This window comes from Limulus polyphemus, unplaced genomic scaffold, assembly GCF_000517525.1.
Source record: "Limulus polyphemus unplaced genomic scaffold, Limulus_polyphemus-2.1.2 Scaffold4326, whole genome shotgun sequence".
Lineage (NCBI taxonomy): Eukaryota > Metazoa > Arthropoda > Merostomata > Xiphosura > Limulidae > Limulus > Limulus polyphemus.
Window position 1 is genome coordinate 66,456 of NW_013669936.1, and position 17,587 is coordinate 84,042.

The 17,587-nt window shown below is 31.9% G+C and overlaps 1 protein-coding gene across 1 annotated transcript in view; it reads right to left on the reverse strand.

Moving 5' to 3' along the window:
• Positions 1–13,892, reverse strand: part of LOC106470968 (synaptogenesis protein syg-2-like) — a 74,522-nt gene extending 60,630 nt beyond the window's left edge. Inside the window, exons 1-2 of the mRNA XM_022399609.1 lie at positions 13,870–13,892; positions 12,370–12,437 (exon numbers count right to left, since the gene is read on the reverse strand). Of these exons, the coding sequence (XP_022255317.1) occupies positions 12,370–12,437; positions 13,870–13,892 (91 nt within the window). The remainder of the gene's footprint in view (positions 1–12,369; positions 12,438–13,869) is intronic.
• Between the last annotated feature and the right edge of the window lie 3,695 nt (positions 13,893–17,587).

Consider the following 17,587-nt stretch of genomic DNA (forward strand, 5'->3'; position numbering starts at 1 on the left):
CTTAACTTCAAACAAACAAACTTTTTTTAGCTTCTGTAATTGATAATAAAATTGCATTTAATTCTTCCTAGCTTCTGAAATTAATCTTAATTCACATTAATTATCTAGCATACTTTTGTTTTAGAATCTGGAATTTTTCTTGCTGAGTAAAACAAAGAAACATTCAATGTTATTTGTCTAGTATTAAGTAGAGGACGAGTAATATGAATTAAAATATTTAAAATTCCAGTACATTTTAATACTCTGCTGCAGATATTGCTCTACTTGAGACGAACATTTATCTCGGGAGTAATGTTGTTTGAGCGTTTAGGAAATAAGCACTGTTACTAAAATACTTATATATAATATAAAAGATAGATGTTTATATATAGAATATTTCATAATATAAATATCACATAATATATATGAGAAATATCAGAAAACGAAATTGAATGCTTAAATGGAATAAACAAATCCCTTAAGTATTTTATCAATGTTATACGAAAATGATTTAACTGCATAATTATTACTAACTCCTGATTAAATGAAGCTACCTACATAGATCAGAACTTCGCATTAATTAATGTATCTAATTTAATATAGTGGTCTAACTAGGGGTATACAATATCATAAAACAAAAATTATCACCTTAGGTTGTTGTTATTCTTTGACTAGTGGACGATTTGCATTCTGTCCACCGTGGGGAATCGAGCCCCGGATGTTAACTTTGTAAGTCCGTTAACCTACCGGGAGATACCAGCTTAGATTTTCTTTGTTCTAGATCCATACACTAAGCCTCATACAATCTAATATTAGTTTATTTGTTTGTCGTGAAGCGCAAAACTACACAGTGGATTATCTGTGCTGTGCCCATAACGGGTATCGAAACCTGATTTTTGGAGTTCTAAGCCCACATACGTACTGTTGAACTAAAATGCAAATTAATTATCATATTGCATATATATAGATATTTATATCATAAAAACAAATATACATTATATATCCAATATTTTAACTACTATTGTTAATGAAACTAATGCTAAAGAATGAATGGGATATAGCACTATTTACAATATGCAGAAAAACTAGTTGTTAGCTTCATACAATATCACTGAAGTAAACCTACGCGTATGTTTTAATACAATCAATCTCATAAAAATCGCTGTATTTTTTGTCTCTTATACTAAAAAAAATTAGTTATTAGCTAATTTCAACAAGACCAACAAACACTATATTTGTGTTATTTGCGATTTTTTGAGTGAAAAGAATGAACACGAATCTATGGCGTAGGAAATATAACGTGCAAACATTTGTTCTCTGAGGAAAAATACTTTTTTACAGTTTAGGTGTAAAAGTTATTACACCAAAAACAATACTGTATGCTTAGATTCGATATTACTTTCTTTATTCAGGGTTTTACATAACATTTATAATTTTTAAGGTGAAATTACAAATGATGTTGAAATATAAATAGGACAACAGTGTGCAATAAACTTTATTTAAAAATATAAGCAAAACCAAAGTTTACATTACACAATATATATATTTTTTTAGTTAAAAAAAGTAAAAGGAAAAATTTTATTATGTAATGTTGTTTTGCCTATATTTTTAAATATAAGTGTTAATTTGTCCAGGGGACCTAAAAGACAACAAAAAAAAACGCCTAATGAGTATTTTAAAATATGATTGCAATTGTTAAGTCCTCATCGATTCTCTGAATCATAAATCTCATAACGGATGACAGATGCTATAATTGAGTCCTTCAAATCAACCTGATTCACTTTTATATATTTATATTAATTTGGTCATTAATACCCTACTTATTATAATTCCCTACGATGTGATACCAAGCGTATGTGTGTTTTTTATGGTTTTAATTTGCTATTTTACGTTTGTTCTGCTTCTTAAACAAAAACGGTCTGTATTTCATGGAAAAGAGGCACTTTAAAAATTCGTAATTGTTTTTTTTTCAGAACTTGAACCGAAATATTACATCATCTAAATTATTATGTGACGAAATAAAGAAAATCAAGCTGAATTACAACGTCCTTCAAGCCTTTCATGTATCCTCTTTTGAACTACTTTAATTATTCACAATTAAGGTATCTCGACCTTTGCTTATTTAAATTTTATGCTACACAGCTGTAAATCTTTCGGTTAGTAATCAAGCACTTAAGAATGCTTTCTATAAAATGGGTAATTTCTTTATTCAAGTAAGTGTTTATATTTATGTTTGCATGGAAAGATTGAGAAGTGTGATACGTTGGGCAAACATAGATTAAAAATCCAGCTATTTTTACGAAATTTATTTCCACATTTCCTGTTTTTCGAAATGTAATACAAATTAATGTAAACGCAAAGACAGCAACCCGCCAAAATTTCGCTTCGTCATGGTTACGTTGGGATTTAACCATCAAGTTGAGTGTGTTTTATCGCTCTCGTATACTTTACACGGCCACATTACGCAGCAAGAAGTATATATATTTATGTTGATCTGGAAGAACGTGGGTTAGTGGCTAGCCTGCTGGATCTGTCAATCCAAGGGTTCTAAGTGTGAGTCTCGTTTTCACGGAAACGTGATCCGCGCTTTAATGTCGTAAATGCTTTATAATTGTGACAGGCAAATCCCCTTAATCAGTTAGACAAGAGTAGCTCAAGAGCTGATAACTAGCTGTCTATCAGTTCAAGATTAGGGACAGTTACTCGCAGGCATATAATTCTTGTGTAGCTTTACGCGAAAATTTTGAAACTTATCTTTCTTTTTATCCTCTCATTCATCCTCATTGTACATAGTCAATCCACAGGGAAGTAAATATTTTTTCCGATTATTATATTTACTACTAACTTTAATTTTTATTATAATGTTTATTTAGCCTTTTCTATATTATTTTTTAATTGGTATTATGATCAAGTGATGCAGATACACACACACACATATATATATATATTATGGATATAAATTAGATAAAATCTGATTGAACTTTTTTAAAATTAAAAACGGCGATCTATTTATCGTTACTTTGTAATGAAAAATCATTTGTTTATTTCAATCCATAACTCTGGGCTACAACAAAGAAGGAACACAACCATCCATCGTTTATTTTGGATTAGGCTGATGCACTTTATTAAATAAATACATTAATGTGATATATTTGCGTTTACATTTATTACATGCTCTGGTAGGTTCTTACGAGCCAACCCAAATTCATGTTTTTGTTTTATGGATGAAATAAATAAAATAAAATAGAATAAATATGTTTTAATTCTCAAACGTTAATATATATGTCTGTATATATTTCAGTTCACTAAATATTATTCTACAAGTTAACTTAGTAGACAGATAACATTTTTAGATAAATTGTAGTTGAGAAAGGCAAATGGTATTTTAAATATATATATATCACAAGGCAAAATGACTGTTACGAAATAATGTCATTTCTCCCCCTCTCAGATCGTTTTTATGCAGGTCAAGTGTCTGATAATATGTAATCTATGAGATAAGGAAAACAAATAATTAGTCATTTAGTCTGTGCCCGGAAATGAACACTTGGTAATGACTTTACACCTTTATAGCTCGTTATATTTCACTTCAACATGAACTAATTTTCAATGTTTAAAATTGGCTTAAAAAAGGAGCTTTCAATGCATGTTTAATGTCTGCCATTCGTTGAGTGTGTAGTCAATTCTACTCGATAGTCTCTGCTTTTTCATGGACTGTGTAGGCCAGTTTAGCACGGTGGTGACGAGTGTTATTATCTACCAGCCTGTAGTCTGGACCTTAAATATGGGAAAAAATAACGTCCGACATGTTCACTATCGACTGATCGTTGAATTTCGCTCAAATCTGCTTGAGGGATATCTGAGCTAGCCGTCCCTAATTTTAAAGTTATAGATCAGAGGCACGGCAAGCTAGTCAACATCACACACCGTCAGCTCATGAGATACTCTTTCACCATCGAATAGTGGGATTTACCATCACTCATAACTCCCTTTTACTGATAGGGCGAGCATGTTCAGCGAGGTTACTATTATAATGGCACTAACTGTGCCATATCTCATGATATAGAAGTTGATAAGTCCACACACGCTTATGCTTGTCTGCATCATACTTCAGCCATTGTCATATGTATCATGTTCCTCTATCAAGACGAGGATGATTCTGGTTCCTGATCCTTTTCAAATGATCCTTTCCAGATGTTTTCCCTTATCTATTTGCATGTTAAAGCGCTTCTCATCTGTGATAATGCTCCTCCTAGGCACGTCGTTTTTCCAACAGACAGACTATTGCAATCACATGAACACTCTATTTTTTTTCTTTGCGTGAAATGCACATCACTCGGTACTCGACATACAGAACGGACAAGTAAAGTCTGTTTCTTACAGTCGTTACACTAATACAGCGTTGAATTGCAGCTGTGAACATCTGATCCTGAGCAGATACCCAACGGGCCAGAATTGGAAACAGCGGTCGTCTTCTCATGTTGTTCACAGTTGATCTTGAGCATCTGAGCCTTTGTTAAAGAAGCTAACGTTACTTTAGGCCAGTTGTGATTTGATGACTCCCATTTGCCGAATGGTCTTCCACACGAGTGTTTGTTTGTTCAAGTGCACAACTGGCTAACAGAGCTGCGCCCACATCAGAGACGGAATTTGAAATTTTATTGTTTCGAGCTTTCAAACTTACTGTTGAACCGATGGTGGCCCCATAGATGAAACTTTCAATTATTTTATTTGAAGTCAAATCATTATTCGTGAAGGGTTCGAAGTCTTTAGGTTATATGACAGGTCAACAGCACTCACCACCAGCTAACTCTTTGGCTATTCTTACCAATGTATTGTGGAATTCGTCGTCACATTATAATACCTCGAATGTTGAAAGAGTAATTAGGTTCAACGACAGGTTTTGATTCTGCAGGCGACATTTATGGGAAATATTGATGTATGTATCTTTTATGTGAAGGCAGGCACTACATTTTAGGGAGAAGAACAACTGTGATTCAAATATTTATTTATTTTTAAAGCATTACCATGTTTAACTGCTTTGGTAGAACTTGTAATATTTACCATGTAAGTGTATATAGTAAGTTCAGCGACTGAAATGACTCTTGTAATACAGGAAACTTACGCTGTAATAATGTCTTATTTTGTTTATAGATTTGAAGAAATAGCTTGTGCATCATTTATAATGCATGTCTTTCTGTGCTTCTATAAGCATGATTATACTTCATTTAAATCAATTTTCAGTGATCTTCTTGTTCGTATTTAGCACGTTAGTTCTGTTCGAAAAAATTTTCTTATACGGTGACGCCTTTGAATGCATAACAGATTCCAATCCTCTCCCAGATGGCCACGTCCTAGATACAGAAGGATCCTTCGTAAAGAAGAATTACGCCTTAAGCTAACTGTTATGAAACCCTATCGAGCATAAAGTGTAAGACCTTGAACATTAGTAACCTATCAAACAACTTTGCCTTCAGTCTGGTTAGTCTCGCGATAGAAAAGATAAACCATAAGCATGGAAGTAGAATGAAGGTGCCTTTGGGCAATTCTCTACCACAAGGAATGAAACTATAAAGATTAGGCTACGGTAACACTTCTGTGAGACAGTACTTGAGACGAACGCCGAAACTAAAGAAAACGTTGTGAAATATATTTTAGTGCTAGTTTTTGTGTTTCGCGTTGCTAAGTTGTCTAGACACGTTAGAATTGGTGATATAAATATCTAATTTCGAGAACATTTAGTAAAATTGTAAAAATATAGGAATATATGTAGTTACAGGTAAGAGTGAAATTCAAGTATATTTAGTTATAGTTAACCTTGTTACCATAATATATCAAATGATACGGTCAACAGTCTTTGCTGAATTATTTAATCAGGATTTAAAACAAATATATAATTTGTTTGTTAGCTACACAATGGCTATCTGTACACAGCCCACCATGGGTATCAAAACCCGTTTTCTAGCGTTGTAAGTCCCCAGACATACAGTTGTACCACTGGGGGTAACAAATATATGTCAACAAATCAGAGTACATTTAAATTATGGCTATCATTTCACAGTTTTTTTTTTTTTAATAATAAACTTTCGAGTACTAAATTTCAATCATCCCTAGGCTTAAGCTAAGTGCAGAAGTCGAAAATCTCTTAATACAAATAGAAAAAAGAATGATTAAAATGGAGTAAACCCAAAGTTTTATGTTATTTCCCTTATAGCCCACATTATGAGTCTCAAAGGATCTCTAATTGATGATGTTATTTTTCTGTTGTTTCGCGTTACTATTCCGATTAATTTGCACAATGAGGATTGAAATTATGCTCAAATAGTTATTTATTTTTCTAAATAACGACTACAATAATAGCATAATTTTTGGTGATGACTTTAAGTATGCTTTTAGTTTTCGTTTTCAAATAATTACATTTAACACACACATACACCAATGCATAGGTTTCCTTGGTAATTTATTTTTGTTGTTATTGTTGTTATGAACAGGCGAAAGTCTTTATACATATATTAAACATTTACACATTAAACCACAATTAAATTTATATTAGCGGTGTAATTTTGGGAGTGACTTTCACTTCTTCAGTCTATTTTCATATAGATTTGACTCTTTCATTAAGTTACATAAAATTATAAATATTTATCCACGTGAGTTTCCATAATCAGTTTAATTCCGTTAATGAAATATAAATATTAATTAGAATATAAACAGTAATCCTTTGCCTGATTTGAATATATTTATATCATGTTATCGTTTTTTTCGCTCACTTTATAATCCTTTGTAATTTGTAGGTTTATTTCTAATTTGAAGATGTTACTTGTGGAAAAATGAAAAGCTCTGAACAATATATCTGAATCTTCTTAATCAAGCCGATAAACAAGTGGAGTAATTTAGTTGTTGTTTAAATACTTTTTTATTATTGCCATTAAAAGTCCAGTAGTTATTTATATAAGTGTAGGGTTTACATACTTTTTTATGATTTCTACTAAAAGTCCAGTAGGGATTTATATAAGTGTAGAGTTTACATACTTTTTTATGATTTCTACTAAAAGTCCAGAAGGGATTTATATAAGTGTAGAGTTTACATACTTTTTTATGATTTCTACTAAAAGTCCAGTAGGGATTTATATAAGTGTAGAGTTTACATACTTTTTTATTATTTGCTTGTTACTTTCAGTAGTGGCTGCATTATGAAAATGAAGTCAATCTCGCTATCCAAGTAGTCTATACAAGCTCTAGGGCTACCAACTCACTGCCACCCCTCAAAATGTAGGACGGGTGTGCCTGCATCATAGTGGTTTATGTACTGGACGTTTAGCCTATTGTTTCATAAAGAGTATTGTTCAGGTGAATAAAAAAACATCCCTTTGGAGATTGTTTTATTGATAGACCAATGCCTAGTACATCACATATCACATAACTTATTTTCAGTTCTAAGAATCATTCAAATTTTCAATACAAAATACTAGTAAAACATTTGCTTAAAGAAGTCAGCAAAATATTTGTCCACAAATCAATGTTTTAAAGTAATTAAAAACATTTTCAAAAACATTTGACATTAAATTGCTGTTTATATTAAATAAAAGACCCTTGCTTATAATTTTTGAAAAAAACCTAAGCGCATGATTGAAAAAGACGTGTTATAATTGAATTAAACAAGTTTTATTCATTGTTTAAAGGAAAACATAAAGCGTTAACCCTATTCCTGTCCTGTACATCACGTGGCATCCACAGGACATAATACTAAAGCGCTTGAGTATCATATGTGATACACAGTTACATTTATTTGAGATGCAGCTGATGCTCGTGAACGTGGCAACAAGAACTGGTTGTTTTGGTTCAACGTATTTGATTAGAAGCGAATTTCATAAGAACAACATGTGACGCTCTGAGCACATGTGAATGATGATAGGTTAAGTTACTTGCACTCAAGAGCAAATGTAAACTTAGATAGATACAACAGTTTTTATTAATTCTTTATATTTTTGTTTGACAATACTAGAAGAGTACGCTTCACTCATATCTACTTTGGTAAGTAGTCAAGTAAGCGTATCTATAAAAACACATTAAATGACCAAAACAGGGAAAGTGCTAAGCAAGTTTATACGGACAGATATCTAAATCGTAATATTCTGGACGTCATAATAACAAAGATTTAGCTGATTTGGTATTCAGTGATTGTATATGTTTTTTAAACATTTAATTTTTAGTTTTAAATATTATTCATTACTATTTTATCAGTAAGTATTATTTAGTTTAATAGCTGTTAAGATTACTGTTGTCAAACGATCTTTTCATCATTTGCAAGCCAAGGATATCCAACACCTCCTGATCAAAATGGTCAAATCACACTGTTTTAGATACCCTAGGGAAATGATACAAACATAACCCACTTGAAGTTATTTTTTGTTGTTCTATTATAATAATAAAAATACAAAAGTAAAAAAAGTCAGAAACATTATTAATCATTTTACTTAAGATGTACATATAAAGAAAGCAAACGTTACCATGTTAACTACCATATATAATATAATATACATATACAACGTCCCTACTATCTTATACCTACATTACTGTCATCCCGCGTGACACGTGATCAAACACGACTGTCCACTAAGACTCGTAATGTCGATCTATAAATCACTATATAACGTGGCATTTTCCCAATATGTAATATCTGTAGGATCCTTTTTCAAATATCCTTTTAACTTTAGAACTAAGCTGAACCAATTAAACCATAAATCCTTAATGGTTAGTTTCGAGGTAGTCTCTCTCTCTCTTTACTGAAGTTCCCACCACAAAAGCCTGTAACATAGCTTTAGAACTTTACATCAAAGACCCCAAACTACTCATTACACATCTCCAGCAAACAATTAGCAACTGTTTTAGAAGTTACCACCTCAAAATCTAATTTTATATTTGACAACTAAAACTACATACAAATAAATGGTTTAAGTACGGGTAATCCAGTGTCACTAATCCTAGCCAACATTTTTATGACACAGATTCAATCTCAAACTACCAGTTCAGCTTCACACACACACACCAGTGTACAGATACAGATATGCAGACGATAAATTTCCCGGATTCACATCTACAGAACAGGCACCTAGCATTTTCAACCACTTTAACTCCATACACCCAAATTTTAAGTACACCATTGAATACAAAAAATATAAACAACTAACATTTCTGAAACTCAGTATCGCAAAAACAGGTACACAATTTAAAACAAAAATCCACAGAAAAATCACTCATATTTCCCTGGAACTCGGCACATGAAACGAAATAAAACTCAACATACTAGAAAACCTAATAACAGCCGAAACAATAAACCACAGAACCCACAACCGACAATGCAATGAACAGCCAACCAAGAATCCAAAAGTCAATGAAACAACTGACAACAAAAAACTACACTGATATCAGCGACAAAATAACTAATATTTGGAACAAACTTATAATTAAACATAACATTTAAGTAAACGTTAAATTTATTAGAAAATCAGGAAGCAATTTAAAACCTATACTACATAAAAACTACCCTAATAAACACAATACTAACATTATTTATAAAATACAATCTAACAACTGCAATGATTTCTATGTCAGTGAAACAAGCCGAAAAATGGAAAATAGATTCAATCAACACCAAAAATAACTTCTTGAATGAACATACTAATAAATTTAGGGTCTGAAATAACTGTCATGGTACCCCATGCAGTGTCTTAACTATATAGAAAGAAGCTAGCAAGAAGCTTGCATATGGTACCGGTATAAGAAATCAATTTAATAGCACTCCACAAATAAACCTTGATAAAAATAGTGTTTAACATTATATATTAACTTTTCTTGTCATGCCACAGTACAAAAAGCGTGGAGAATTTCCAGAAGAGCAGAGAGTTCGTATAAAAGCCTTACGTGATGCTGGTTGAACTTTCCGACAAATTGCTGCAGACTTGAAATGTTCCCCAAACAATATCAAGTACACCCTAGATCGTGAGACGAAGACGGGTAAATTTGAAAATAGGAAAGGGTGAGACAGAACACCTAATTTCAATTATACTGATGTTAAGTATTTTCATTTATGCAGCCTTTGGGAGAGAAGGAAGACTGCCACTGATCTGAAGCATGAGGTAAACGACCATGTATCAAATGAAAGAAAAGTGTCCAGATCTACAGTATCTACAAAAGCCTTAACAATAATAAAATATTTGTTCGTGTAGCAATTAACAAATCTTTACTTTGATCTCTAAATATTGTCAAGAGAATGATATTTGCTAAAATGAACAAAAAATGGACTGTTGATGATTAAAAAAGAGTGTTATGGACGGATGAGTCCAAGTTTGAAATATTTGGTTCAAAGCGTAGGTTGTACATGCAGCAGAAGAAAGATGAAAGATACTTACCTCAATGTATAGAACCTACCATGTAGCATGGGAAAACAGTGTGATGGTTTGGAGGTGTTTTTCTGCTGAGGCGACAGGAGATATTTGCAAAATAGATGGAATAATGGACCAGCGCAAGTACCATCAGATACTGATCCATGATGGAGTACCCAGTGGTTTGCATATTATTGGTAAAGGATTCTATTACCAAAAAGATGATGACCCCAAACATTCATCCAACCTATGCAGAAATTAATTAGCTAAGAAAGAAGCTGCTGGAGTCATTCAAATGATGCAATGGCTCCCAAAGAGCCCCGATCTCATTAGAATTGAGCAGATCTGAGATTTCATAGATCAACAACTTGACTAATCAGAAGTTTCTTCCAAAGAAACTTTATGGGAGTGTATTAGAATCATTTGGAGTAAAATATGTTGCAACACTGCCTGAAAGACTGTCTGCAGTTATCAAAGCAAAATGGGGACACACAAAATATTAACTGGTTGCTGAACTCAAGCACTTCCACTGAGTTTCTGTTGTACTAAATATAAAGATTAATAAAATTTTGATGTTTCACCTGTGATTTATCTTCCTTTGTTCTTTGAAAGTAGCCTGAAATCTACTTTTTGACTTTGTTCTAACACTTTTGCACAGTGCTGTATCCGAAATAAACGCAGTATAACCATAGATAAAATCTAACATGTTTGGCAAAGAAACAAATGTAAACAAATGAAAAAGTAAAGAAGCTTTTCTAATACAAAAACTTAAACCCAAACTTAACTAGCACCAAGGAACACTTTTATACCTACACTAATTATTTCCTTAAAAATTAAATACCCCATATAATAAATTAGATAAACACAACGCTTCTTACAATCTTATACCTATCATTACAGGTAACTTTGCATCATCACTAATTTTGAGCATCTGACCATAAGGAAGCAACCACTTTTAGAAAATAAGGTGAATTTAATATTACTTCTACTACTGCTACTTTATATTTGTGGAGGCTAGAACCGGGCCAAGACAGGCTCTCCAACCTCCAATAGCCTCATCAAAGTTCTTCTAGTTAGAATATCCAATTCAATTTGATTTAAGTAGCATCTGTCCCCCTCCAATGCTTTTGTGCTCTCCATTTACAAACTTATATCCATTTTCCCAGTCTTCATGTTGATCTCTGCTCCATCTTTTTCGTATTCCTTCAGTTCAATTGCATCATTTTGAAATCTTATAAAGACATCTAAGGACTGTAATATAGGTCATTATCAGCTTAACCTTCGAGTTTTTCAAGATTTTGCACAAGTTTTTTAGGTAAACTTGTCTCTGATTTTATGTTGAAGTTTAGGGAGTCCATCAGAAGTATGATTTTGTGATGATCTTTGCCCTTGGTGTTAAATTAGATAAGTGCATTTTTATAAGCTTCACATTCTGCTCTGACTGAACTGGATTGCCTAAGTTTTGCCATTGACCACCCAAAACACATATTGATTATTTTTAACTATGGATTCTGCCCATTCAATCACGTTTTCCTGACTGGGTCATCTGCTTCTACGATCAGTGTCAATCTAGTATATCCATTACTTGATTTCAGATGTGTTGACCAATTTACTTTCACATCCTGTCACAACTCTTCATTATTTTCAACGTAATTCTGTCTGCCCATTCAATGCTCTATGTGTTTTCCAAAGTACATTCTCATCAATATATTTCTTGGCCTCACCAACCCATGTATTGACCGATTTCAGTTGCTTTATTTCATCTTTGTCTGCCTTTTCTCTCGGATGCTTCTATAGTGGGTGATATATGAATGTTGTTGCTCAGAGTAGCGCTTGACTGACTAGAATCCTTTGTTCTGTAATAATGCTGTTGAAGCCAGGCAAAATGTGTAGAGTGTCATAAAATGTTTTTGGCTGCTCCTGTAGTTATTCTTATGGCTGCATTCTGCACTCTCAGTAACTTGGTTATTCCTGACTTTGCTGATGATGCAGAAGAGTGACTTACCTACTTCATTCTGGTCATTATTGATGCTCAAACCAGACTGAGGAGGCTCATTTGCTGCACTTTCTGGGCTGCAGTATATTTGAGAAGGGTAAGACTCTTAAGAAAATTCTTTCTCAGATGAGCATTATGTCCTGAAATTGACACTCTGCTGTCCGTCACGACGCCCAAAAAAAGTGGCAAAGGTCTTATGTAAAACTGTTATGTTTGAATCTACATTTTATTATCTATAGTTCACAAGCAGAGTCTTTTTGTTGGCTTCTTGCAGCCCTTCTACCCCTTCCATTAACGTGTGTAAAATGCTAAGAACAATTATACTGTCAAAATATCTATTTGGTAAAAATGCAGACATACAAAGTTTGATTGATTGTTTTTTTATTTTCTTAATTAAATTTATAACAAAACGTTTTGACCACACGACTTTACAACAAATATCTATTTGGTGTTACATCAAGCTTTCAATTGTAGCTACCACACCAACTGTGTATTCGATCAAGAAGACAGGATTCAGTGGAATCTTTGTAGCAAAGCAGAGCTGCTTTCACAAATTTCATACCTCCATTTTCCAAATTTCAAATGACACTATCTGATATCCAGCACAGTCATTGTCAGTCGTATGAGTATGCCCGAAACTCCCATTGCATTTAGTTTCGTTGTTAAAGAGCCAATATAGTCACGTTAGAAAGAGACATATAGCCCAACAGCCCAGTGCTGTGATATCTGCATGCATTACTGCTCCGAAATTTAAAGGCATGATATCCTTTGCTCCTACCTTTCTTACCTGAAAGGCAGACAGTCTTTCTAATCCACATATCGCACAATACTTTTTACTGCTACTTTTACACAAACTTCACCCATACCTTTATCATTGCTATTAATCCATATCCATTCAGTGTACTATGGTCTTTGAAGGGTTTTGGCAATATTTCCATGGAACAATCTCTAAAGTCCTTTTCTATTTTCCATTCCAATACTGACAAGATGCTTATATCAGCTGGTTCTGCTTTCTCTTGCTTGGAGAGAGTTTTGATTTTAGAACTTTAACACCACCTGGGCCTGGTGCAGAATGTTTCTTTTTTTGGTTCAAGAATTCTTTCGAATCCATCCAATGCCGCTTGTGTTTCCGACCGTGGATCAATTCCTTGTTGAATTATGTCCCTCACTTTCTGCCATAAGAATATTTAACACTGTATCAATGGAGGATCTTTTAGCCAAGATTATACCCTCTTGCTATCAATTTGCCTAAGACCACAAAGTATAACAATAATTCACGTTTTAACTTGAATTCTACGAAGAAGTGAAACAGGCAAGTGTTCGTAACTTACCAAAAATATTTATGTTTATGATAAAAACACGTATTACCTGTCGCCTATTTACAATGTAACACAACCGTAAGACAACTTGTGTTTTACTTCTTATTTCTATGTACCTGGAATATTTCTGCTCTGTGTACTTTGATCTTGTTTGTTACCGATATTTAGAGTAACATGCTCTCAGACTTACCCCTGAAGCACCACATATTTCATCTTAATAGACAATAATAATAGTTTTAGTTTGGCAACAATATACATTGCAGAAAATGAAATATACTGTCAAAAAGATTGACTTTTGATATATCTTGTAGATTTTTAACAATACAAAGATTAATCAACACTGTAGTAACCATGGCTTACAATAACTAAGAAAATAATTCTGATGTTAGTACTAATGATGGTGACGTGTATAATATATCTGAAATTAAAAACGAGAAAGGTCTATATTTTTTCCCAAGTAAGCTTTCTGTTGTATTCTTTAGGCTCTTAAGCAGTGGATAGTTGCCTTGACAACATAAGATATACGACTACCATCATTACTATTATTTGTAATCTGGTCACTCGTGTAACTGGTTTATTGTATACGCTGTTAAATGTAATAAATGAGAAATATATAAAGAAATATAAGTTAATAACCTAGTTACCACATCACTGTATTGGTCCATACTACTCACTGGCTATTAAACCTTTGAAATATTTATTTGATAAACGTAAGTGGATAGGAAGGAGTGAGTTTATGTTCTTATGATTGAAAATTAACACCTTATTGTCATATACGATTTTACAGCAAGATAGGAATGAGATTAGAATATATTTAACACAGAAGTAAAATATACAAACCTTATCGACCATCTGATTAGGTTCACGGTGAAATAGGAGAACAAATTTTATGTGTGATTTTATTCATAAAAAAACTGCTTTACTCTAAATATATTTATGGACAAACAAGTTAAATATGATATTTTCAATAATACAAACTAATACAACTTATCTATAAATAATTTAACATAAATATATTCAAAAGCTAAGAAACCTAATTTTACGATTAAATCCATGTTTAACACTTATAATTCCGTCAGGGGATCTTGACACTGTATGTAGAAGGCGCAGCTGTTTACCCACTTCTAGAGTTAAAGTCTAATTAGAAAATAAATTACGGAATAAATACATATACATTACTTACCTATTTATGTTTATCTACAGGTGTATAAGGTATTAAAATTTTATTTTTCCGAAACATAAATAAATAAGTAATTTACATGTATTTATGTTTACTTACAGATGTATAAGATATTACAATTTTATTTTTCTGAAACATAAATAAATAAGTAATTTATACTTATTTATGTTTAATTACAGATGTATAAGGTATTACAATTTTATTTTTGTGAAACATAAATAAATAAGTAATGTATATGCATTTATGTTTACTTACAGGTGTACTAACAAGTGATATGTTAAATTATGTTATTATATAAGTGCAGATTTCGTCTCTTGTACATTACTTAAACTCATATTTTTTTCAAGTGCAGGGTTCTGAAACAGTTTAATTGAAACCCTAACTCTAAATGCAATAAGCCGTGTCAGCAAGATGTGAAAGCAACCATATTTCAGAATAAAGTCCTTAGAAAATTATTTATCATCAGAATTATATCAATAAAGCTGATAATATATATATATATTTAAATACATAATAGTGCTGAAAGAAGTAAAATTAGCAATTAATGTGCTTAGTTAACTGCTTTGAAAACTGTGTAGATTTGGTTTATTGACTGGATATGTTCTTCTTGTGTTCAGATTCAGTTGCTCTTAGATTGTACAATTCGAGTCCAATCGATCTCCAATCAAATACAACATCCATCTCCTGAAGAATGTCGACTGTGCCTTGATACGAAGATAATCCTAACGCCTTTCAAAAATCGTCAATAATCAGCGACACAATAGATCTTTTGACGAGAAGAATTATCACCCTTCGAAAGATAAACTTACACAGCAAAGAAAACACACCAAAATAAAAAATACAGTACTTCACTTAAAGTCTTTTGTCAAGGAAAAGTAGATGCTTCAACGTCAGTAAAATAGCTTTTAATCATGAAAAATAGATGCTTCAACGTCAGTAAAATAGCTTTTAATCATGAAAAATAGATGCTTCAACGTCAGTAAAATAGCTTTTAATCATGAAAAATAGATGCTTCAACGTCAGTAAAATAGCTTTTAATCATGAAAAATAGATGCTCAACGTCACTAAAATAGCATTTGATCATGAAAAATTGATGCTTCAAAGTCAGTAAAATAGCATTTGATCATGAAAAACAGGTGCTTCAAGGTAAGTAAAATAGCATCTGATCATGAAAAATAGATACTTCAAGGTCAGTAAAATACCATTTGATTATGAAAAATAGATACTTCAAGGTCAGTAAAATAGCATCTGATCATGAAAAATAGATACTTCAAGGTCAGTAAAATAGCATCTGATCATGAAAAATAGATACTTCAAGGTCAGTAAAATAACATCTGATCATGAAAAATAGATACTTCAAGGTCAGTTAAATAGCATCTGATCATGAAAATTCTTTACGATCCAACACATGGTATTTAGTTTTCAGTAGAAACTCTTTTTTTTTCTGTTCTCCGTAGTTTAATCTTCAATTTAGTGGTTACTTCGTGAAATATAGACCTTTTTTGTTATACTGCTGTTTTTAGCTATCATGAAATTACGAATTATCTTGAATTATTTCATGGAGTACAGAGTGTAACTTAGCTAACATAAGAAAATAATATAATTTACTAACAGTACACTCTATGATCGAAAAAATAGAGGAAAAAGTTTAAGACAGTAATTATCTGTACTAACAATTATATTAATTCCGCATATAAATATTTTGCAAAACGTTAACAGGCATTATAGTTTATGAGTTGGTAAAATTAGTTAAATAAGTTATAAATGAGCCCAAGTAAAACTGTTACACTAAACGTTTCTCTTGTAATCTGCCGTAAGTGACAGCGTAATAAACAACTATTAGGGTACATCTCCAACTTTGTTAAATATATGATCGAAGAAGAAAAAAGATATGTTTATTTCAGTCTATTTTTTATTAAGTGCAAGTTGAATGAGGTGTGGGCGTTAGTACAAAATAACTGTTACACGTCTTTAAAAATAACAAAAAAATTGGATTCAACTATATCATGCATAAGTTTAGCAATATATTATTTGTTTCTTATCTTGAACAAATTTAATATTCTTAAACATAAAAAGAAATGGTTTTTTCATCATTTCAATATTAATGTCTTGGATTTATACGTTGAATAATGGCACATTATATAACATACGAAACTGTTCTGAGTGGTAAACAACACACGTTAAAATCAGAAGACTTCAATAATACGATCACATAGAATGAAACAGGAACAAGAAGAAAAAAAACAGGTAATGGCGATGACTTATTTAATAATAATGAATAATGAATTATTAAATAATATTATAGATATTCGTTCATATATATATATATATATTGCGTTTATATAGTGAGTATAACTTTTAAAAATATGTCAAGAATAGAAATAACAGATTATAATACATAATGTGACACAACTAATCAGCCAAGCGAAGAAATGATAAATATTTCAAATACACGCACGTAAAGAGTGGAGGAGAATGTATGAGAATTTTAAACTTGTCAAGAAAATAATTTTAGAAGGTATTGTGTATATTATTAAAGCTTCAATAAATATTGAGTCTACCAAAGTGAGGGGAAGTGCAAGTTGCTGAAATGATGAGGGGGTTAGAATGTAAAAAAAGTGATGATAAATCTATAATAAATTAAATAGTTTATTCATGCCATAAGGATTTAAATATCTCAATTTAACAATGTTCTCTTCTTTAATTCTTTCCTAAGGCAACTTCTTCC